The sequence below is a fragment of the Zonotrichia albicollis genome, chromosome 29 (genome assembly GCF_047830755.1).
Source record: "Zonotrichia albicollis isolate bZonAlb1 chromosome 29, bZonAlb1.hap1, whole genome shotgun sequence".
In the NCBI taxonomy this organism is placed as follows: domain Eukaryota; kingdom Metazoa; phylum Chordata; class Aves; order Passeriformes; family Passerellidae; genus Zonotrichia; species Zonotrichia albicollis.
Genome location: NC_133847.1, coordinates 5,213,383 through 5,236,614, shown reverse-complemented (window position 1 = coordinate 5,236,614; position 23,232 = coordinate 5,213,383). Strand labels below are relative to the sequence as shown.

General features: G+C 45.7%; 3 protein-coding genes across 6 annotated transcripts; 2 read left to right on the top strand and 1 right to left on the bottom strand.

Annotated features, from left to right (window-relative positions):
- The first annotated feature begins 275 nt into the window (after positions 1–275).
- Positions 276–8,798, top strand: TPM4 (tropomyosin 4). Of its 4 annotated transcripts, none has more exons than XM_074528881.1 (9): positions 276–611; positions 2,541–2,666; positions 5,528–5,661; positions 5,927–6,044; positions 6,455–6,525; positions 6,749–6,824; positions 7,110–7,172; positions 7,259–7,328; positions 8,443–8,798. In XM_074528881.1, the coding sequence occupies exons 1-9, from the start codon at positions 498–500 to the stop codon at positions 8,523–8,525; spliced, it is 855 nt and encodes a 284-aa protein (XP_074384982.1). In that variant the 5' UTR covers positions 276–497; the 3' UTR covers positions 8,526–8,798. The 4 variants fall into 4 exon arrangements, with proteins under 4 accessions (XP_074384982.1, XP_074384981.1, XP_074384984.1 ...); XM_074528880.1 differs by lacking the exon at positions 8,443–8,798 and adding an exon at positions 7,783–7,999 and having other exon boundaries at positions 278–611; XM_074528883.1 differs by lacking the exons at positions 276–611; positions 2,541–2,666 and adding an exon at positions 3,406–3,611.
- A 213-nt stretch (positions 8,799–9,011) lies between these two features.
- RAB8A (RAB8A, member RAS oncogene family) lies at positions 9,012–17,623 on the top strand. The gene is made up of 8 exons (XM_005495209.4): positions 9,012–9,172; positions 9,677–9,737; positions 9,931–9,991; positions 10,760–10,837; positions 11,248–11,337; positions 12,511–12,576; positions 12,921–12,971; positions 13,867–17,623. The coding sequence occupies exons 1-8, from the start codon at positions 9,013–9,015 to the stop codon at positions 13,957–13,959; spliced, it is 660 nt and encodes a 219-aa protein (XP_005495266.2). The 5' UTR covers position 9,012; the 3' UTR covers positions 13,960–17,623.
- Positions 14,558–23,152, bottom strand: CIB3 (calcium and integrin binding family member 3). The gene is made up of 6 exons (XM_005495207.4): positions 22,333–23,152; positions 21,985–22,019; positions 21,143–21,254; positions 19,684–19,831; positions 18,764–18,959; positions 14,558–18,286 (listed from the first exon to the last, which is right to left on the bottom strand). The coding sequence occupies exons 1-6, from the start codon at positions 22,381–22,383 to the stop codon at positions 18,265–18,267; spliced, it is 564 nt and encodes a 187-aa protein (XP_005495264.2). The 5' UTR covers positions 22,384–23,152; the 3' UTR covers positions 14,558–18,264.
- Positions 23,153–23,232: the final 80 nt, after the last annotated feature.

Below are 23,232 nucleotides of genomic sequence, written 5' to 3'. Positions count from 1 at the left end.
TATTTTGGAGTAACGTAAAGAGATCCTTCCCTTGATCAGCCTCATGCCTTTTTTCCAGGAAGGCAGGCCATCCCCAGGATCTGCTGGGTTGGTTAATTGCTCTGCACACACAAAGGGGAGCTAATCAGCTTCTCTTCAAGCATGTGTTCATATGTCAACACTTTTGCTTCTGTCAGAAGCTTAAAAATGGAAACAGTTTTCTCTTTAAGAAAACAGGACCCAAATAAGGAGATGGAGTGGTGAAGATTCCTCTAGTGAGTCTGTTCCAGCTCATTCCTTAGAAAGGCTGTGGATGGAGCACCGGAGAAGGGGCCAATAGATCTGGGTTTTGTCCAGGGGGCTCTGGGTTTAAAGCTCTCTAAAACCACTTGTAGCTCATTTCCCCTGTGGCTTGCCTGGGTACAACTTCTTTCTCTGTCCAAGCTGTTAAAAATCTACAATTTTAATCATAAGATTCTTTCAGTTGCGTGACAGATCCAGCCTGTCCTTGAGCAAAAATGGAAGCTATCAAGAAAAAGATGCAGATGTTGAAGTTGGACAAGGAGAATGCCATTGACAGAGCAGAGCAGGCTGAGACGGATAAGAAGGCAGCTGAGGACAAATGCAAGCAGGTAAGAGGAAATAAAATCACTGGCTTCGTGTGTGGAAATAAGTGTAACAAAATACTGTGTGGCAGTGTTCTGATTCAGAAAGCAAAATAATTTGAAGTCAGTTTTCTGTTAATCTTCTTTTGAAGTTTTTTGCCTTTTTGTTACGCTTCTAGAGCCAGGACTAGGCTGTAACTTCTCAGCCATCTCAGTCTTTCCAAAATTAACACCATCCACAGATTATTAACAGTACTTTGTCTAAGTTTTCTTGAATCTTACATAATTCTCCTGAATTTCTCATGCTTTGATTCCATGCAAAAGGCCCTTACATATTTAAAATCAAAGCTGTAAACCTTGACACTTGTAGGACTAGTGCTAATAGAGTCGGCTGTGTCTAAACATTAATTAAGCCTCTCCTTGAAATGAATTAATAAAGTTCACTTCAAGTTTTTGGTGCAGAGAGTGCCCCTTAGAGGTACCAGCTGAGACTCAACAGGAGATGGGTTCTCTTATTTTTTGTGTCAAGAATAATGGAGAATATCTTAATTTGAATGCTGTTCTTTTAACTGAATTCTAACGATAACATTTTCATATTCTTTTGCTTTTCAATGTCTTTATTCTGCTGTCTGTCTCCTATTTGAGCTTTAGTATTTCCAGAATGATCTTGAAATGTTAGCTGAGTGCATTCAAGTTTTTACAGCACTTCTTGTCCCTTTTATATTCCCTCAATCTGCTGCATCTTCCACACTGCTCTAATGTGTTATAAGCATTCATCTGGCCTAATATTTCTTCTTCTTTAGAAAAATAAATCTTTGATCTTATTCCTCTTTTCTGAATTGTCTCAAAATTTTCAGCTTCTTTTTTAATGTGGGCACAATACTCAAATAATTACTTTATTATTCATACACAAAGCCAGCATCTGCTTCATGCTGCTCAGTGTCCCTCTGTCAGAACACCCGAGCAAGGTTTGCAGTTCTCTCACACTCTCTGCTTATTCTCTGCAACACACCAACATTCCAGAATAGCACACTACCAAAAATGTCTTTAAAACTATCAGTGGAACTAAAATGAAGGAAGTACACCAAAACACAAACTGTTTTCGTAGAGTAAATTTCTGTGAAGGTGGAGCTGAATGGATAAATCACTGTCTGAACAGACTGAGCTGATTTGTGTTGCAAATGAAAGGATGGAGCAGATGGGTTTGCAGGCCCACCCTTATCAGCAGCAGGCCTCTGATAACGTGAATTCTTCAGGGAGCATGAGACAGTTTATCACTAACCAGCCTCCCAGCAGGTTATAAATAGCACAATTCTAGTGAACAATATGGATTTATATGGTATGGAGGAGTCTGAGCCTCAAATCGTGTCGGGCCAGAGTTGGGGAATAATCCAGGCTGGAAGGGACCTCCCGAGGTCAGCGAGTCCCACCCAGAGCAAGGCCAGCCCTGGTCCCTCCCACACCCTGAGTGCCTCATGGGGGCTGAGTGTCCTGAAGCGCACACAAAGATCATTCATTTTTTTCAGCTGTACAGAAATGGAATAGTTTCCTGAAAAATCACCAGGTAATAGTGTTACAACAAACACTAAAATGACACAATATAAAAACATCTATAATTATGCTGCAAAATTGTTGCAGGGTATCCAAAAAAAAAAAAAAAAAAAAAAAAAAAGTGAGGTGAGAAAGGGTTTATACTAAGTTCTGTATTAAACCAGATCCTGTGTGTGTGGTGCAGGCAGTGTTGTTCAAGAATGACATATTTTTAATGATCCTGCCCTGGCAATTGCTACCAGTCATTCTCAGACTACTGTCACCAGCAAAACTTTGATCTGGTCTTTTGTGGCATTTTGTATGCTATAATGGGCTAAAACTAATAGTAAAGAGTAGTTTTATAATGTTAAACTGTAACTGATGCTACATCAATATGCTCACTTTGGGGATTTTTTCTCTTGAAAGGTAGAGGATGAGCTGGTAGCTCTGCAGAAGAAGCTGAAAGGAACTGAAGATGAACTGGATAAATACTCAGAGGCTCTTAAAGATGCCCAGGAAAAACTGGAGCAGGCTGAGAAGAAGGCCACTGATGTACGTACCCATGCCAGTAACTCTGCTCGCTGTGTTTTGTACGCACTTCACTGGTTGTTTGCATTTCTGCCGGGGGATAGAAAGGCGGGATTACAGTTTTAGGGGGTGCAGGGTTTCAATCTCCTCTCCCCTCTGCTAAAGGGAGCGGGGCTGTTCTGCACCGAGCCCACTTGAGCCTCCAGGGGTACCCGGAGCGGACTCCGGGGTCCTGCTGGGAATTCTTTGGGAAAGGAGAAATCTCCTTTGACAGAACTAAACAAAATGGTGCCTTTTGAGGGAAAATGGGACAGCAGCAGGATTGTGCCGTGGCATAAAGATGCCCTTTGCCTTCATCCCCGTGTCAGGGCTAAAGGCCAGTCCAGGCTCCGCGCCACACCCGCTCCGTCGTGGCAGCGGCGTGAAAACCTCGCCTTTGGGAGGCCGGGGCCGCGGGGCAGCATCCTCCGGGCCGAACCGGGCCGAGCGGGGCAGCATCCCCCGGGCCAGGCCGAACCGGGCCGAGCGGGCGGCATCCCCTAGGCCGAGTGGGGCGGGGCAGCGTCCTCCGGGCCGAACCGGGCCGAGCGGGGCAGGGCAGCATCCCCCAGGCCGAACCGGGCCGAGCGGGGTGGGGCAGCATCCCCCAGGCCGAACCGGGTCGATCCGAGCGGGGCGGCCCCGGACGCGCCCGTCCCGTCCCGTCCCGGCCGAGCCCGCGCCGCTCCTCAGGCTACGTCACCACCTCCACCTCCAGGCGCGTGACGTCAGCGGGCCATTGAAAGGCGCGGGCCCGCCACGTGCAGCACCTCCGCGCCCAGCCCGCCGCCCGCGCCCATGGCCGCGCCGAGCTCCCTGGAAGCCGTCAAGAGGAAGATCCAGTGCCTGCAGCAACAGGCGGATGAGGCGGAGGACCGCGCGCAGGTCCTCCAGCGGGAGCTGGACCTGGAACGGGACCTGCGGGAGAAAGTGAGACCGCCCGGGCTGCCTGCTCGCCTCTCTCGGTCGCTCTCTCCCGGGCTGCTCCTTCCTTCCTGTCTCTGGCTCTCTCTCGCTGGGGCGCGCCCGGCTCTTCCCCGCTGCGGGAGGACGGCTTGGCCGCCGGCTGCCTCCATCCCTGGGCTGTCCCCGCTCCGCTCCGCACTCACCGCCCGCGCTGCCGCAGCGCCGCGCCCGCCCCGGCCCGAGCCGCGCGGAACCGGGCGCGGCGGCCGCGGCTCCTGGCCCGCCGCTTATCGCGCTTTGGGGCCCATTCCTGCGGAAAAGGCGCTCGAGCACCGATCGGCACTGGGGAGCGGTTGAGCGTTTAGTAGGAAATGGCTGTTTAATTAGGCAAAAGCGCTGCATGACACGGAGCGGGGAGTTCCCGCCTCTCGGCGCCGCACCGCTGGCTTCAGCACAGCTGGGAAATGTCCGAACTGCTGAAAAATAACTTTCCGTCCTGGTTTTCACAGAGAAATGCGAAAATCTCCGCTAGCGTGCGGCTCTCCCGGGGTTGGACAGCTGGTTTCACTTAGATTTGTGTGCGATCAGCCTTCCCGGCATCTTCCTGCTATTTTATCACATGTCAGCGAGTTAGTTTTACCGTATAAGGACTGCGGGCTGCTGCTGGGAGAGGTGGAGCCAGGCTCACCCCAGATTCCCAGTGGCCCCGGCTCCATAACTTTGGAATCTTTCTGAATTAAAAAGTGACTTAAAAGCGCCCTGTCTAGTGGAAGGAGTTGCTGCCACAGAACAGATGCCAGTTTTGTACGTGATCGATGCCTTGTGTATAAATCGGGAAGTTAAACACTGCACTGGGTAAAAACAGATGAAACGCTGGATAATTTATGACTAGAGGAATCCTGGGTCAGCTTCCATTTGGATCAGCCACTGAACTCCTTTCCAAGATGGCTCAGAAGTGAATGGAAACCACTTCCTCCAGCTTAGGAGTGGTCAGTGACCAAATTTGCTAAGCTGCAGAAAAACGCTTTTTTTTTTTTTTTTTTTTCCAAAGTGTTTTAACATAAAGCATAAAACAGTCGCCCCTCCAGGGTCTATATTCTGTAAAGCTGAGGAGAAAAAAAGTTAATCTTGTATATGGCAATCCTCCTCAGAATGGGGGACAATACAGTGAACAAGCCTGGCAGTTACTAAGCAGGGTTCCATTTTCCTTCAAAAACAAGCAATTAAAGGAGCTCAGTCTTAATGAACACATATTTATGGACACCAGTTTGTCCATGTTTTCTGTATCGAGCATTTCTCCCAGCAATCTCTTCCATTTGTTAACTAGTCTATTTTTTATACACTAATGGTGTTCCAGTTAACGTGCAGTTTGTTCAATAATACACAAACAGATCTTATTATTGAGAAATGCATCCTGCCTAATTCCTTAAGTACTGCAGGAAGCAAAATTAACTTATTTTAAGACTCTATCTAATTTTGTCCCAAAAAAAGCCTGACTCTGCCATGCTGAGGCCACTGTCTGTGCCCAGCTGCCCCTGTAGATTCTCCAGCATCCAGGATGGATCAGGACCTGGCTCCAGGGTGTCACTGAAACCAAGGGCAGAGAAACCCACGGTGAAGGTTTTGGAACTAAGCCATCATGGAAACGGTTCATTTTTAAAAGTTTGGATAGATGCAGCCCTGTGAAGTGCTCCAAAAATACCCCGATTCAGCAGTCCTGCAGAGTTCCTTTTTGAGTGGCAGGAATGATAAGTGCCATTAAAAAAAAGAAAGAACAAGCACACGCTCCATACCTTGACATTCCTGAGATGCCAGAGTTTAAGCAAACAAAAAGCAGAGGCAGAAGGGCCCCTGAGCTGCCCTGCAGCCCCAGGGTGATGCTGCCGTGGCTGCAGGGACACTGAGTGCTGTGTAACCCCCTCTGGGCATTGTTCACACAGGCTGAGGGTGAGGTGGCAGCTCTGAACAGACGCATCCAGCTCGTGGAAGAGGAGTTGGACCGTGCCCAGGAACGACTGGCCACAGCCCTGCAGAAACTGGAGGAGGCTGAGAAAGCAGCAGATGAGAGCGAGAGGTACGCTCCTTTTTTATTTTCTGGTGTTAACTGAGTGAATATATGTGAATAAAATACTCCTGTGTAATTTAGTATCTGCATGTGCAACTGCAGCTCAGAGACTTGAAACTTTCTTACAAGCCTGATTGGGTAATTCCATTACCCTTGATAACCACTGTGGGTATAATGGGCCATTTTTGGGTTACAAATATCAAATTCCACTTTGTGAAGTTAAGATACAAGTAGCAAAATGCTTTTAACATTAAACACGCTCTGACTTCTACAGAGGAATGAAGGTTATTGAGAACAGAGCAATGAAAGATGAAGAGAAAATGGAAATTCAGGAAATGCAGCTGAAGGAGGCCAAGCACATTGCTGAAGAAGCCGACCGCAAGTATGAGGAGGTAAAAGGGAGAAGGAAATGGTGAAATGTGCAGGAGAGCCATGAGCAATAACAACACTGCTCTTCAGTTCAGTCCCTCTGTTCAACTGGCACTGGCTGATGCTTCAGCCTTGGAACCTTGCCAGCAAGGAGGAATTTTAATAGTGATTTGCAGCATCCTCAGTACCCAATGCTAAAAATACTGCAAAATCCAATTGGGGAGGGCTGTTACATCTGGGGCTGTATGCTTCAGCCGAATTTCCTCACTCCAGAGGAAGCAGGAGCAGAGTACTTCTGAGTGCCTGTTGAAATCTGTAAAGAAAGTGTCCCAGGGGATGGAAATGGATGATTTTGAGGTCCCTCCCAGCCCAAGCCATGCTGTGATTCTGTGAGCTGCACACTGACTGATAACTGGCTGTTATCTTTCTACAGGTTGCCCGTAAACTGGTTATTCTGGAGGGTGAACTGGAAAGAGCTGAGGAGCGTGCAGAGGTGTCTGAAGTGTGAGTAACTGTTCAGAATATAGGAAATATCAACACTACATTGCATTGAAAATAATCTCCTGCTAGGCACGCATGTAGTTAGTACTCATAGAAAAGTTTGTTTGCACACTATATACCTGGTTTTCTTCTTTCAGACTTAAATACTTCCTCCCTTGTGTTTTTTAGACTCTTCCAAATCATAACAGGAACACTAATAATTCATACTTCTATTTTCCCTTTCTAGTAAGTGTAGTGACCTTGAAGAGGAGCTAAAGAACGTCACAAACAACCTGAAATCTTTGGAAGCTCAATCTGAAAAGGTTGGTTCCTTCAGTAAACTAAAGGATATGGGCGAAGCCAAAACTTGTAAATAGAATTCATAGAAATAAATCAGGAATACAAAGCAAAGGAGAGGTTTTACCTGCCTGCCTGTGGATACCACTCCATCAGTTCTGCCCAAACAATGCTGAAGGTCTGCAGGAGAGCATGGAAATGGTTTTTGCAGCTGTTTTAAAAGGAAGAGTGCTTATAAATAGGTCAGAGTTTTATAAACATTTATTATTGTTGCTACAACTTCCTTTAACGAGCGTTTATTGTTTTCACAGTACTCCGAAAAAGAAGATAAATATGAAGAAGAAATCAAGATTCTCTCTGACAAGCTGAAAGAAGTAAGTTTGGCCATCCCCAAGCTGGATGCATCTTTGGGCATAATCTTTCTAGGAGCACCCAGTGATGCTATTTCACCTTTTTTTAGGCTGAAACTCGTGCAGAATTTGCAGAGAGAACTGTTGCCAAACTGGAAAAGTCTATTGATGACCTGGAAGGTATGGAATGAGTCAAATTTCTTTAGAAGTGATCAGTTTCAAATCAGATGACAAATTCTAGGAGTGGGTGGTGGATTTAGTGGCAAAGAACAGTAGCCTATGGGTGTGATGTGTCCACTGGTGGAAGTTCTCCTGGAAAAGGTTTTCTTCCATAAAGTTGGTAACAATTCCCTGATTTTGGCCATGGAGGGACTCAAGGGCTCACCATACTTAATCTGCTTGCTTGAAAACAGTTATGGGATTACAAAAAGTTCACATAGGAGGAACTTCTGACCAGGCAGCTTTGTGGGTGTTTTGCTTTCCCTCTGATACTCAACTACTCTGTTTTCTTCTTTTGTTTTCCTCCCAACTGCTTTGGCTGCTGTTGCCTTTTGCCTCTCCGCTCTCCTCCTGTGGCCTCTCCTCCTCCCTGCATTTCTTGCTGCCCTGGTGCTGCTGCCCTGGTGCCTGACAGATGAGCTCTACGCTCAGAAGCTGAAGTACAAAGCCATCAGCGAGGAGCTCGACCATGCCCTCAACGACATGACCTCTTTGTGACGTGCCCCCGTGTGGGGACACGGGGAACTCCCTCTCACTGTGTTTTCTCCAGCTTTTCTTGCCTGTAATCCCTGTCACTCCTGTGCCACCTCCACCTCTGTGGGAACTGAGCTCAATAAAACATGATACCTCTACCTGTCACCTTGCAGGGTTTAATTCTGGATAGATCAGCTCAAAGTCACTGGTGATGGCGCCAAAATCACATTCAGCTCCTCAGGTGGGATTGGGCAAGACATGGTGAGGATGGGGCAGCACCTCACAATTGAACAATTGAATTTTGGTGTTCCCTTAGTGAAAAGCTTTGAGTGCATTCAATGTCTGCTGGTTAAAAACCTCCCAGTCCAAGGAGAACCCAGCAGGATGTGGCCCATAAATGACACATTAAAACACAGCCCTTTCACACTCCATGAGAAGTGTCCAAAAACCTCTCTTAAGCACAGCAATTACAAAAAATTGGCCCAGTTTTGATGATAAAGGTGTCTTAAATATGCAGGTAAGCTACCCCAGGTTTTATTTAAAGAGAAAAGGCTATAAAATAATGTGATTTCAATCTTGTGGTTTTCTTCTTTCTCACCAGAAAAACTCGCTCAAGCCAAAGAGGAGAACCTGGGCTTGCACCAGACACTGGACCAGACACTAAATGAACTGAACTGTATATGAGGGGTGCAGAGCTGCCAGCAGCCACGGGAGCCAGCCCTGGCCCTGCCCCGCTCCTCTCCTTTCTCTCTCTGTATCCTGGAAAAGCCAATTAAGTTATGACCGGCACAGCCACCCCGGGGCGCCCCGCCGGGCCGGGCCGGGCCAGGCCGGGTGTGGCCGTGCCCTGGCTGTTCTCACGGTTCCCTGCTCCTCCCCTGTACCCCCGGTAGAAGCTGCACCCGAGCGGCGGCGCCGCCTCCGCTGCCGTTTCTTATTAAAGGATTTCTCACAGTACCGAGGCCTCTTGGGGGTTTTTTTTGCCGATCGGGAGCGTGACGTCACGGTGCGGGCAGGTACGGGAGTGACGTCACCATATCACAGCCCGTGCCCGGAAATGACGCAGCACCGGCGGTGAAGCCGGCAGCCAATCGCGGTGCTGTTTGCATCCGCGTCAGAGCCGCCCGCCAATGGCGTGCCGGCTCCGTGCGCTCTCCGCCGGGCTGGACCAATGAGCGTGTGGTGGGCGGGGCCGGTGCCCACCAACATGGCGAAGACCTACGACTACCTGTTCAAGCTGCTGCTGATCGGCGACTCGGGCGTGGGCAAGACCTGCGCGCTGTTCCGCTTCTCCGAGGACGCCTTCAACGCCACCTTCATCTCCACCATCGGTGAGCGCCGCCCGCACCGCGCTGTGCTGTGCCGTGCTGTGCCGTGCTGTGCTGTGCTGTGCTGTGCCGTGCCGTGCTGTGCTGTGCTGTGCCGTGCCGTGCACCGCGCGGGGATCGCCCGCGGCACCGGCACCGCCGCGGGTTCGCTGTTATGCGGGGCCCGGTTCTCTGCTGTGCGGGGCCGGTTCGCTGCTATGCGAGGCGGGTTCGCTGTCATGCGGGCCCGGTTCGCTGCCGTGGCGGGCTCAGTTCGCTGCTATGCGAGGCGGGTTCGCTGTCATGCGGGGCTCGGTTCGCTGCTATGCCGGCCCGGTTCGCTGCCGGTCCCCGGCGGGATCTCCATGCGGGGCCGCTCCGGTCGGTGCTGGGAGCGCTGAGGACGGGACACGGAGCAGCGGAATTGAGGGCAAAGCCGCTGGGTTTGGCAAACAATCCAAATTGTTTGGAACAAATTCCCCCCCTTTCGGCGGGAGCCGGGAGTAAAGGAATTGGTTCTCCTTTCAGGAATCGACTTTAAAATCAGAACGATAGAACTCGATGGCAAGAGAATCAAGCTGCAGATCTGGTAAGGCTCCTCTGCCGCTCCGTGCTGTGCGTGGGGATGTGGTCGGTTCCCATCCGCGTGTGCTGCTCGGTGGTTTATGCTATTTTAGAACCCAGAAGGCATTTTTTAGTGCTCTGAAGGCTGGTTTATTGATGTGATTTCTGTAAGGCTCGTGGTGGCGCTAGCGGGAGCTGAGGCAATGTTTGTGTTGCAGGGACACGGCCGGGCAGGAGCGGTTCCGGACCATCACCACCGCCTACTACAGGGGAGCCATGGTAGGGGCACAGCCGGGATCCTGTGCTGGATAAACGCAGCTGCCTCTGGAGCCCTCCCAGCGTGGGGCTCTGCCAGACTGCAGCTCTCAGCTCTGCTGCTCCGGGTGCTGCTGGAGCTGTGCTGGGATGTGGATAACAAACCCCCTTTGCTTGGCTTAGAGTTGGGGTAACTGAGAGGTGCTTTAAAAACTTCAGTTTTCAGTCTCATGAGAAGGGTGAGACAATACAGATGTTATAATTCACACCATCACAATCAGAAGCCAACCATTTCCTAATTACAATACACTATAAGTGTTTCTTGCTTATCAACTTTTTACCACACCATGTTGTAGATACCTTACTAAAACTACCCCTCATAGGTCCCACTGCAATATATCTTTCATAATTCTATTCCTCCAAAGTATCTAGTCTTATTTACAAGACCATCTTTTCAAACTTCTTTTCTAGTTCTATTTCTCTCTCCACAATATCTGTTCTATTCTATAGTATTTCTAAGTCAGCATTTCTTGTCTCAGAGTTTACACAGGGATGCACACTGTGTGTGATTCCTGTCAGGCCCTGAGAACTCTCTATAAATCCATTTCCCACATTGGGAAAATCTGAAACTTTGCAAAGGCAGCTTCCCCATGTTTCACTCTATAAATACATGTCCTGCACACCTTATCTCACTGCCATTAGCTGGGAACCAGTTGGTAAAAATAGCCACTGTTAAACTGCTCCTCTCTGCTATAAACTTTTAACTAATAAACAATTTTTCTTTACCTTTAGGGCATCATGCTAGTGTATGACATCACCAATGAAAAGTCTTTTGAAAATATTCGGAACTGGGTGAGGAATATTGAAGAGGTAATTTCTTTTTTTATTCATTACTGCCTGTTAAAGGTGTCATTTCTTCCTCTGAAAGTAATTAAAGCTGAACTGCTTCAGGAGAGTTACACTTTGTCGTGTGCTGCAGGGTACTTGCAAGAGAAGTGGGCTGGGAGTCAGTAATAGTTCTGGAATGCTTTGGCTGATGGCGATTTGTTGTTTGGCTGTAGCTCCTGTACTTCTGGGGGCACCAAATGTGGCAATTTCCACAACAATTGATCCAAGAACTGCCATGGTGCAGGTGACGTGCTGGGAAGAAGGGTTGGAGGGGGCTGGAAATCTGTGAAAGATTCTCATCTCTGTGTTGGGTGCTCAGTGGGTGCCTCACCTGCCTGACAATGTGTGTCTGCAAAAGCCAAGCCCAAGTTTCTGCTCTGTGTTTGTCTCAGCACGCCTCTCCAGATGTTGAAAAAATGATCCTGGGGAACAAATGTGATGCAAATGACAAAAGACAGGTGTCTAGAGAGCAAGGGGAGAAGGTGAGTGCTGTGGTTTCCGTGTGTTTTGATTTGGGCTTTTCAGAGTGTCAAACCTGCCCTGCTGGCTGTGTGCCCCAGGGGTGTCCCTGAGTGACTGAATGTGGGATCTCAGCACCTCAGGACTGAGGTGCCACCGAGAGCACCCTTGGGGGGCTCGGGAGTCCTGGAATGTTCCAGAAGTGTCTGGTGGCTGCACTTTGATCCTACACAGGAGACGACACCTGTATGAGGACAGGAGGATTTCACCGGGGTGAATGGTGAAGGGATTGGTTAATTAGAGGGTGAGACACAGGGTTTAGGATTTCTGTACAGGGGGGTTTAGAGAAGTAAGATGGAGGAATTGGGGCGTGTCCTGTCCTTCTTCTTCTCCTCCATCTTCTGTGGTGATGGTGGCACTTTGGGATTGGTCATTACTAAAAGTGCACTGGGCAATAAGGGGGAAAGGTATTGGGGAAAAATGATAAATATTGTACACGCAACTTTGGGTATAAAGATAGGTGACTGTCCGGAGGGCAGCACAGTGTGCTCATGGCTGGCTGCTGAGCAGAGCTCTGTCGGGCCGAGAGAAAATCTTTTAGATAAACAATTAATAAACACAGAGACCGAAAGAAGAACTGAAGCCTCTTCTCGTCCTTTGATACGCGGGCTGCCCCAAGGCCACCCCGGGCCTTTCCAGGCCCTTCAAACAGCCGAAAACTGGACAACTGAACTGTCCCCAAGCTGCCATGGCAAAGCTTCCCCCACTGGGACCAACAGCACAACCTGTGTTAAGGATTCCTGTCAATTATCCCTCAGATGCAGTGGGACTATTCTAAAAGGATCTAGAGTTGGACAGGGAGAAAACATGTTTTGGCTGAAAGCCACTGAGACAAGGTGGATGGGGTTGTCTTTTCTCATCTCAGATGTTCCTGAGTCTAGGCAGAGTTTTTTTTCTGCACTGTGGTTGTTGTGAGACTGACAAGGTATCTATGCAAGAAAGAAATAAAAAAGAGCAAGTTTAAATGTAAAAGAGCAGAGCAAGGCCAGTGAGAACAGATGCCAGTGGGATTTAGTTCCTCATTTTTGCCGTAAATGCCCAGCTCTGCTGGCAGCAGGGACAGATGCTGTGCCCAGGGCTGTGTTTGGAGCTGTTCCTGCAATTGTTCAGCTAATGTGCAATCTGCTTTTGTTCAGCTTGCTGCAAGTTTCGGGATTAAATTCATGGAGACCAGTGCAAAAGCAAATATAAACATAGAGAATGTGAGTACTGATGCCTTTCTCCTGGATTTATTTATTTATTGTCCCTGTGCAGAGCAGCAGTGTGGGCAGCTCTCCATGCTGCTGGGGTGCAGAAGCCACAGATGGGTTGTTCTGCATTTCCTGCAGCACAGACCCTGCCTGGGGGTGCCACTGGGGCTTTGGGGCTCACAAAGAAGGTTGTGGAGCTACAGAAGGAGCATTAAAACCCGGAGCAGAGGGAAAAATACTGAAAAACTAATGTTCTTATATAGCATGTTAAAACTTGGGAAGGCAGCTTATTGCTATACAAAACTGTTAGAAAATATTTTATACCCTGTAACACTGAACTGTTTGACTTGTCACAGGCATTTTTCACTCTTGCAAGAGATATCAAAGCAAAAATGGACAAAAAGTTGGTGAGTAACTTTGATTTCATCCATGCTGGATTTAAATAGGGAAAAAAAAGCAAACCAAAAGCCACATTGCAAGAACTGTTTCACACTGTATAAAAAATGTGTCATAGTCTCTTTTATGAAGGATCCCTGAAAGTTCTAGAAATTTATTTTTAGTTTGTCAAGCTGGGCTTTGATGTTGGCCGTCTCTGCATTTCAGGAATTAGCTGTAATGGTTGAGGTTTTCTAAATAAAATTATCTGTTATTTGTTTTATCAAAAGTCAGTTAGGGGTAGAGCAGTTTAATGATACTTGTCACTCTTGCAGTCTGAAAATCATCTAAATTAGAGATAGAGGAGGCAGACATCATACTTCAGGGTAGAAACTTCAAACTGTTTAAGGATAGGTAAAGAATTAATGGTTTTGGATAATCTTTGCATGAATGTCCTGGGTTGTGTTTTTACAACAAATAAAAGCACAATGATGTTGGATTGTTCCTTAAGGAATATGAAATAAAGCTAATGAAGGCTCTTTCTGCTCTTACTGATATTTCCACCTTCATGTGACCAGACATGAACTGATGCCATGGGACATTTTGGGTCTTGCTGATGATTCCTAAGCCTTCCAACAAGAGCCAGCCATGCCCTGTAATTTGTTGGTTTTTACTCTCAGCTGTCTTTGAGTTGATGGAAGCTGAGGCCTAGGCACAGTGTGAGCTGGGTGAAGCCAAAAGCTGCAGGTGCAGTTTTCCAGTTTTTTGTCATGGCTGGTGTAAGACTGAGATAAATGAGTGAAGCCTCTTACTGATTGTGGGAAAGGTTCTTGTGGATGTCAGGCTTGGTTAAGAGTGACCAGATGAGTATGGATGGAAGAATCTGTTAAGTATAAATAAGTAACTGGATATTCTTTCCATCTTTAGGAAGGCAATAGCCCTCAAGGCAGCAACCAGGGAGTCAAAATCACACAAGAGCAGCAAAAGAAAAGCAGCTTTTTCCGATGTGTTCTTCTGTGAGGGACACGGCCTTAATCCGAGCTGGACTGTGCCTGTGCTAAGTGAGGTTTCCTCTTTCTGTGGACTTAGTGCTCCCACCATACCTTGTCACTCTGTGACCATCTGAATAAGAAATGGCTTATTTTGGTAATTGTCTGACTCTTCAGTTTTGGAGATGAAACAAGTTTATTTTTGTCAGATTGCCACTGGGCATGTGTATTGTCTAGCAGAGGAAGAACAGATCACACGTGACCTGGGATGCAGCACCATTGCTTCAGCCTTCATTTGTATCTGTCATGTATCCAGTTTAGAAAGATGAGGTTGTGATCAAAATAAGAAACTTAAATGCCACTGTTGATGAAGTACAGATGTGCATTGATGGTACATGAGCTGCACACTGAGCAGTGGCATGAGAACATCCCAGAAATGCACCCAGGTGAGCAGTGCAGGCTGATGCCTCCCCACGGAGCTTTCTGCAGCTCCACCTCTTTTCTGCTACAGAGAAACTCCTTTATCTGCCTGTCTCTTACTCAGCTGGGTTACTCTAGACAATCCACAAGTACAATTGATGTTTTAAAAAAATTCTCCTCAAAGGAATCTCTATTTTTTTAAGAAAAGAATGTGTGCTGTACATAGAAAGGGTCCTTACCATTGGTAATTCATCCATGTTAGACTTGACTGTGCTTAATTAAGTACTCCAGACATTCAGACATGTTTATCAGGAGCTGATGGCTACACTGAGTCCTGTCCAGATGATCTGTCATCTGTTCTTGGAGAACCAGAGTCAGGCAGGGACACTCACACAAAACCTGGCACCTTACAATGGGTGGCTTTACCACTCTGCAGCTGGGAATGACTCCAGACCTATCATGGCAGTTTTAAATCATGACAAAGAAACGTCTTGCACTGCTGCCAGTCCTGTGTTCCCGTGCACACCTGCTCACATTTGCAAATCAATGTTGCACACCAGAACACTTTGTGAGTGAGGCTCTCTTGTGCTGGGTGTTGGTCACTGCAGCATCATTGTGCTCACAGCTTGTGCAGAGCACAGCCAGCCCTCCCAGAACAGGCTGTGTCACCGTCCCACAGAGCCAGGCCAGGACATTGCTGTGTGTGCAAGGCCAGAGCCAGCACAGCTGCTGCAGGGGCTGCAGGGCTGCCTCTGGGTTGCACTGACAGGAGGAGGCAGCAGGAGCATCACTGTGCCAGGGCCTGCAGGGATGTGTGCCTGACCAGGGAACACACCAGCTGTGTCCTGCAGCTCCCTGGAACTGCAACTGCCTTTGTTTACATTGACAACTGCACTTAAGGGTAAAATCCAAGTTGATTTTGAAGTTGTGGAATTTACTCACCAGTTTGGTTTTCTTTTGAGTTTGTGGTATTGAACTCTGGGCCTCAGAGTAGTGCTAATAAGTGTTGCTGTGGTTAAATATCTGTTGGATTCACAATTAAACTGTATAAATCTGCAGCATGCAATTGGGCCCAACAGGAATACTGCCTGTTCCAAAATGGAAAAAGATTTCACTCTGTAAGTTGCTGGTTTATAGAAATGCATTTTAGATGCATTTAGATGATCTCTGTCCTGATTAAAGCTTTCCTCTAACCAAAACCTTATGATGGTTTGGTTCTTTGTTTACTTGTGGCTTTTTTAGCATGAGGACTTGAACATGCCCTGTAGGGGATTTATACATAGATGTAATTGTAGGATAAAACCATGCTAAGTTACTGAGGAGGCTTCTAGACAGAGTGTAGGTAACACAGACCTGTAGACTGGACAAGCAGCACCTCTGTCTTGAGCTAAGGATGTTTTTTAAAGATTTTTTTTGTGTGTTTCAAGTAATGATTGAGGCACAACTGGGGTGGTGATAAGACAGGCTGAATTTCCTACATAACTCTGTAACAATTTGCTTCTGGCTTAGTCATAACTGTGGATTGTCTTGCATCTGCATTGTGCTTTATACAGCCAGATGCTGAGCCTGATTTATTTTTCAGAGTGACTGGAAAAAATTGGTGTTTATCTGACTTGATTCCATGGCTCTGCCATGATGCTGGTTCTTGCCTGTGGACTATATCAATAACTCATCCCAAGCTGGGAAAACAAACCATATTCATTTACACGTGGGTAAAACCTGAAGGATGGTATTGTGATTTTTCACTCATTTTCTAAACCTGAAGTTACTCTTGCATTCAGAATTCTTTGTATGTGAATACCTTCTGTTTAAACTTATGCTGGTTGTTGCATGTGTTTATGTACCTAATTATGACATTATTTCTTTTGAAATGGTTGGGTTTGTGAACAACAACATTATTGCTTGATCTCAGGAAGTCTCATGCAGTTACTGTGACTACAGCCATCACTGTACTTCTCTACACAGACATTAAATCTGTGTAAGCAACAGGAAACCTAAAATGCAAGTGTAAGAGAGGAAAAGCTTAAAGACACTGCACTGCACATGGGTTTAGCTGTGTGGCACCAAACACAGGCATCAAATCTAGAAGTACAGTGTGTTTCCATCACATCATTCAATTACTGTGTTTATTAAGTGTGAATGTAATGGAAAATGCAATTGTCAGAGAGGTACTCTGTAAATACATACTTAATCTACTTGTGTCTAAGCTTTCTTTAACTAAGGAGGAAAAAAATCACAAATTGGGTACAAAACCTGTAAAACTGAGGAATTGAAGTAGGTCTGCAAAACTAACTGTGCTTACTACACATTCTCAGTGTCTGAATACCACTAAAATGTCAAGTAATTGATTAACATTTGTTTTGTAGAGAAACAAACCCATTTTTGAGCATGTCCTCAAATTCCCTTATTTCAATGAGTATCATGGAATTCTGTGGTTGACCTTATTTTTGAGGCTGGTTGCAGAACATTGCATAGTGGTCAGAGACCTGTCAGTCAGCCTGTCAATAAATGGTGGAGCTGCTTTTAACACTTATTTAACACCTGTGTCATCTTTGTCCTGTGCTGACAGGCACAGCTCATGTTTCCTGCCATCAGAACCTTCTGCCAGCTTCAGACTTCCAGCCTCAGATTTATAAATCCTATGGATTATTGTAAGTCTCTTTACTGCTGCTGAAAATTCTTTGGTTTCTCCTTTCCTGTGAGATGCTGATCATCTCCCTGATGATTGCTGAGGGGTTTTTGTGGTGGTGTGTTTGGCTGATGATCATGCTCAAAACTGCCATGATTTCTTCTTCTCTTGGACTTGCCAGGGGATTGCACAAACAGCTGTGTGAGGATGGGGAAAAATGATAACTAACATGTGTCATTTCTAGCTTAAGTAAAGATCTGTTCAAAGGAATGTGAATGGAACTGCAGTCTGAGTGTTCCAGGCTGCCTTATTCCCATCCTTACTGATCCCCAGAGTTTCTGTGGTTAATAAAGGTAATTAACTGGCTGGTTAACTGGTCTCTCCAGCCTTTCTGCAGGAATCATCTGCTCTACGTTGAGTGTGAGTTGGGACTTAGGACTTTGTTTGAAGGGAATTTAACACATCCCAAAATTTGTAAAAATTAATGTAAATTGTATTTTTCCAATGATCACTTTTGGCTGCCACCCTTCCCACATTACAACTGCTTTCTTAAACACTTCTCATTGATTTTCATGTTTGTATTAAAACAAAACTGTTGTTTATTACAGTATGTCTGTTTTTACTCTCTTGTACAGGACCCTAAGCACTGCATAAATAAACTTCTTATGAAAAGAGAATTTTACAAACTCAGGTTTTTAGTCTTATTCATCATTTGTGTGTAGGGACCTTGGTGGGTGTGGAAAATAGGGGATTTCTGAAAATGGACAAGAGGGACAGGACCTGGGCTAGACTTTTGTCTAAACTGCTGACTTTGTCATTGTAAATCTTGAACTATGGGAGAATACTTCAGGAACTGATTCATTGGACCATTTATTAAGATCATAAATTACCAGAGGAGTTACTGATGCTTTTGAAACTAAAGGGATTTTTTCACTGGTTAAGGCATTTTTGGGTGAATTTTTAGAGGTTATAGTTTGATACAAGTTTCTTTACTTCCTGGTGGTATCTAAACTTTAAGAAAAATACTTCCCTTCTGACTGTCCAGGCCAGGTTTGCTCTAGCTGAGGGTGGGGAGTAGACATTTTGCTAAATTACAGTGAAATCCTGATGAAGAGCTTAATGAATTGTTCCTTTTAAAGAGAAAAATTAAAGATAGTGGTTCAGTGAACCTCTGAGTGGTTCAGTTACCAGAAGTTGTCCTCTGCCCCTCTCATGGCTGATAATTTCAAGTGAAGTAATGGTTGTTGAAAGTCCCAGAAGCTCTCCCATCCTCGAGGCTGATTAAATTCAGATTCGAATATGAAAGGTGCTGTTAAAAAAAGGAAATCATGATCACTTATGCATCACTGTTTAAAGGATTTACTACAGTTAATTGTAGGGCTCTGTGATAAACTGGAAACTTTATTTTTGAAAGCATTTGCAAAGATGGGGTACATGAAATAAATGCAAGATTTGAGTGCTGGTTTGTGTAAGAAACCACATTAACACTATGTTAAACACTGAGTGAGCAAATCTCATGTATTTATCAATGCAGCCTAAGTGCTAATAGTAACTTTTTAAGTTACAAGGACATTCTATCATGTAAAAAGTGCTTTGGAAGTTCAAAGAAGCCTCCAGGCTTTTTCAACCATTTATTTTTGCAGTGTTTGCAGTGGGCAGCTCTACTAGAACCTGCCACAGAAGAGTGGTGATCTGCAAACACTGAGGAGATATAAACACACACTTCAGAGGCTTCTGACAAGGAAACCAAGAGAATTTTGTGCTAGAAATTCAAAGCAAATATTACCTGAGGAAATCTGGAGCTCGTACAATCATATGCTGAAAGTCTGCCAAGGACAGTTTGCCATCGTTGTCCACATCAGCCTCAAAAATCACCTTCTCACACACCAGGCTGACTTCTTCTGGGGTCAGTTCATTCCGGGTTAATTTGTTAACAGTTTTCGCTAGGTCTGATTTGCATATGTAATCATCGTTGTTGAAGTCTGACAAAGGAGAGAAAGTTAATTTCAAGTGACAAAAGTCATCATTTTACATGGTGGTTTGCCAAGACCCAATAGAAGGGCTTGGTTCTCAGGCTGTGATGGATTTTCATCAGCAGAACTCTCAAATCAGAAATTAAGTTACCTCCATGTATTTGTAAAAGAAATTAGTTACAAAATAAAAACCTCTTAATTTTTCCTTTTCATACATCAGGGTAACAACTGTAAGAGGTTTAATGGCTGAACATAGCCTAGCCATCATTAAATCAATCCAGCAAGATTGTGTTGGTCTGATAGATTGTTTGTCTTTAGCTGATCATAAAGTAACTGTAAATACACATTTTAAAAATCTTTACATTTGTCTTTGGAGGAAAAAAGCCTGCAGTGTTCTTCCCTACCTCCTCCTCCCAAATCCACCCTACAGATTCATGGGGACCCAAATCCCCTTTTCCAAGCAGCCTCTCAGACAGAAATATTTCTTCATGTTTATCAGCTCTTGAAAACTGCAGATAATTTCAAGTTGTAAATTTGGTAGTAAATCTTAATACCAAATAAATTAGAGACAAAAGGATAAAGAAAACCAGAAGTTTTTAGAGGAGGGAGAACAAACATTCAAGTGCAGTTAAATGGAACCTAGAAGCCATCAATGCTGACAAAGCAAGGATTTTGCAGCCCTACACGAAGCTGCAGGATTTCCCCACTTACTTTTTATGCATGTCTCACTCACCATAAATTTTAAAAGCATAATAAGCCTTCAAGTCTCGGGGAGCCATTTCACTTAGCACAGAAAACATGTCCAGGAAATCATCCAAAGTCATGTTGCCGTCGCCGTGCTCGGAGAACACCTCAGCTATGCGCTGCCGGAATGGGTTGTCCTGGGAAACAGCACAGGAGCAGGGCAAGGTCATCCCTACCTGTTGTAGTGTGTTGTTAAGTTTCTTGTGTTATTCCCCCAATTTATGTATTGTTCTCCCCTATTATGTGTAAAATGGTTTCGTTCCCCCAGTTTTTCCCGCCACTGCTAGCCTGTCAGCTAAGTTGCTATAGTAACCGCTATTCAGAGTTGCCGATGTGTAATTGCTCCTCCCCTGGTTTCCCTTATAAGTGAAAGTTGTTTCCTCCCTAGGTCCAGTCAATCACCCCCTTTCTCCTCCCAGGTTTCGAGAACCTTCTCCTCTCTGGAGATGGTGGTTGGCTGGGGTCCCAGGACACCTCCTTTACCTTTTGATTATTGGTCTCCATGGAGTGTCAGTTCTGTGAAGTTCATCCCCTCACCTTTCCCGATTGGTTCCGCCTGTACCCACCCCCCCTCCTTTATAATCCTGTTTCACCCCCTATGAAAAAACTTTTTCCCGGTTGGTTTCCCCGCGTTTGGATCCCGCAACACCTTCAATAAACCGATGTTTATCCCCCGGGAAATGGTCAGCTCCGTTCCTCTCCAATACCAGCAGGGTAAGCCAGTCCGCAGCCAGCACAGCCCGAGGCCCTCAGACGCCGAAGGGCGCTGGCCAGGAATTGCAGAGGGGCGTCGGCCTTTCGCCCTCAGCTAGTCGGACTCTAAACTTGGGCCACGTACGCCCCCCTCTGCACCCCTCCTTTATAATCCTGTTTCACCCCCTATGGAGAAACTTCTTCCCAGTTGGTTTCCCCGTGTTTGGATCCCACAACACCTTCAATAAACCAATGTTTAACCCCCGGGAAATGGTCAGCTCCGTTCCTCTCCAATACCAGCGGTGTGAGCCAGTCCGCAGCCAGCACAGCCCAAGGCCCTCAGACACCGAAGGGTGCTGGCCGGGAATTGCAGAGGGGCGTCGGCCTTTCGCCCTCAGCTAGTCGGACTCTAAACTTCGGGCCACATATGCCCCCCTCTGCACCTACCAGCATTGATTTCACTGCAGGCAAGGCAAGTGGAGCGAGATTATTTTTGTTGAAACACCTTTTTGGCAATTCCTCCCCTTTCTGCCTCTAAGTTCTTGTCTAATGCTGCGTCAGAAGCAGACACAGCCACACCCAGTTTCACCTTTGTGCTGTGTTTTCTGGGAATTACTAGAAGCTTCCAGAAAGAGTTTTTTACTTTGATAGCCCAAATTTATTTCTCTGGCAGCCTCCCAGCAATTAGTCCTGGATGAATTATTCAGAAAGGGTAGATGAAGCTGCAATGAGTCACTCGAGTCGTGTGTGGGTACCTTGAGCTCTGGCATGCTGCTGATGAGCTCGTAGGGGAGTGTCACGGCTGGTTTGGCCGAGTAGTCAAGGGGAACGAGCTGCGGGGCCAGGTCTCGGTACCTGTGAAACAGCCTGAGACAGACAGAAAGCCTTCTTGGCTCTTGAGACTTCAGACAACAAGCTGGTTTGCTTTTCCACCTCATTTTTCACACTTTGTGTCCATTACCAGATGGAGATCAGACACTAAGTAACTGAATGTTTTTGTTGGAACAACCGTTATTAAAACAAGCGACATAGTGGAACTGGTGAAAAATACAAAGCTTCATTACAGAACTAAAATGCTTACACAGGACATGCAGCCAAACGTTTAGGAGAGGAGAACATGTTTTCAGTGAGGACTCTCAGTCCCACCTGATCCTGCCTTTATCAGATCCTTTGGCCAGAAATTAAATAGGGAGTTCAACGAGAAAAATGCATCTTGGAGCATTTTAATCATTTACAAGAAAACATGAAGAAAACTTGGCACAATCAGCAAAGTATTCCAGAGGATAACAGTACACATTGAAGCAACTGTCTGAAAACCCTGTGAGAGAACTGAGGATGTCACTGCCACTAAGACATAACTCATTACATTTATTTCAAATAAATAAAGAGAGACTAGTACATTAAAATAAAATTTAGAATTCTGACTCAGTTTATGAAAATGAAAAAAGCCACAAAAAATGGTCAGATGGCCCCAAAGTATCACTTTAAATTTGAGTAAATCCATTTTAAAATTATCTTAAAAATACATTACCCCATCTGTAACCCGCCTTTACAGCAATCTCTGCCCTTATCCACAACATGCATACAGAAGACTGACCTCAGAATTTCTTTCCTTGTGAAAAATGTGCAGTCCTATGAAATAAAAAGTACAACACAAAATGACAGTTTTTAGCATGCATTGGCCCAAACTTTTCCCATGCAGTGACTTAAATGAAGTTATACTGTAGTTTATGTGTAAGCCTTAAAGATTTCTTTTTGGCATACAATTAGGCATACCTTATAACCCTTCCTTTTGCTGTAAAAACCAAACTATGTTCCTAAAATCTTTGCTGCAATTCAGTACATCTGCTTACTAATTTTTAAAATATGTTGTTTTAAAAAACCCAGCAATACCTTTGCCATTTTTCAATGCCCTGCCCAAACAGCCATTTAGTTTTCTTAATACCTGATATGCATCCAGTTGCTCTTGAGTGAAAATGGTTTGCTTGTTGCCCATTTTGAGCTGGGAATACTGACTCTTGTCAGTTCTTTCCTCAAAGGCACCTTTAAAGGTCGTCTGGATATTCAGTTATTAAAAGCTGCAACAATGAGGCTCAGGTACAGCAGAGGATCAGGTAACCAACTTGTACAGGCTGCAAAGTATCATAATAGGAGCATTTCATCAAATCTTTAGTCTGGCTGCTTGAGGCTCTTATCCAGCAGCATTCACCCGTCTCCTGTGTGCACCACGAAGACTCGGGTTACAGGATTTAGCCAAATAAGTAATAGCTGCTCATTAGTGCCCTTTAGCTGCAGGTACACCCAGAGGACCCTGCTTTTTCATGCCTTCAGATATGGGGAATTAATTGAAAAGTGTTAGTAGTGTTTTCCTTCTTTAAAATTTAACATCAAATGATGGAAATTTGGTAGCCTCTCCTTTCCTTCTCACGTTTTATAGGGTCAGAATTATAAAGGTTGGAAAAGCCCTTTTAGATCATTAATGCAGCACTGCCAAAGTCACCACTGTACCATGTCCCCAAGTGCCACATCCACATGTTTTTTGAACACTTCCAGAGATGGTGACTTCACCACTGTCCTAGGCAGCCTGTGCCAGTATTTTCCTTTAATGCACACTGTTAAAAACATCCACATTTTGCAAGTCCTGCTTCGGTTCCCCTCACGGAGATAACTCGGGACTTGGCTCACCACCGGATCCCCTCACGGAGGGGCCGGACGGGGGTCGTTCCCGGTTCCCCTTATGGAGGGGCCGGTTCCCCTCACGGAGGTGCAAGGCGGTCCATGGCAGCCCCTGTTCCCCTCACGGAGGGGCCGGTTCCCCACACGGAGGTGCAAGGCGGTTCATGGC

Coding starts and splice junctions, on each gene's coding strand:
- CIB3 (XM_005495207.4), bottom strand. CDS start 22,383: ATGGGCAACAAGCAAACCATTTTCACTCAAGAGCAACTGGATGCATAT. Junction 22,020..22,332: donor AGCAACTGGATGCATATCAG/GTATTAAGAAAA, acceptor TTTATTTCATAG/GACTGCACATTTTTCACAAG. Junction 18,960..19,683: donor TTATGCTTTTAAAATTTATG/GTGAGTGAGACA, acceptor CTCCTTTGTCAG/ACTTCAACAACGATGATTAC.
- RAB8A (XM_005495209.4), top strand. CDS start 9,013: ATGAGCGTGTGGTGGGCGGGGCCGGTGCCCACCAACATGGCGAAGACC. Junction 9,173..9,676: donor CACCTTCATCTCCACCATCG/GTGAGCGCCGCC, acceptor TTCTCCTTTCAG/GAATCGACTTTAAAATCAGA. Junction 9,738..9,930: donor AGAATCAAGCTGCAGATCTG/GTAAGGCTCCTC, acceptor TTTGTGTTGCAG/GGACACGGCCGGGCAGGAGC.
- TPM4 (XM_074528881.1), top strand. CDS start 498: ATGGAAGCTATCAAGAAAAAGATGCAGATGTTGAAGTTGGACAAGGAG. Junction 6,045..6,454: donor CCGACCGCAAGTATGAGGAG/GTAAAAGGGAGA, acceptor ATCTTTCTACAG/GTTGCCCGTAAACTGGTTAT. Junction 7,173..7,258: donor TCTCTGACAAGCTGAAAGAA/GTAAGTTTGGCC, acceptor ACCTTTTTTTAG/GCTGAAACTCGTGCAGAATT.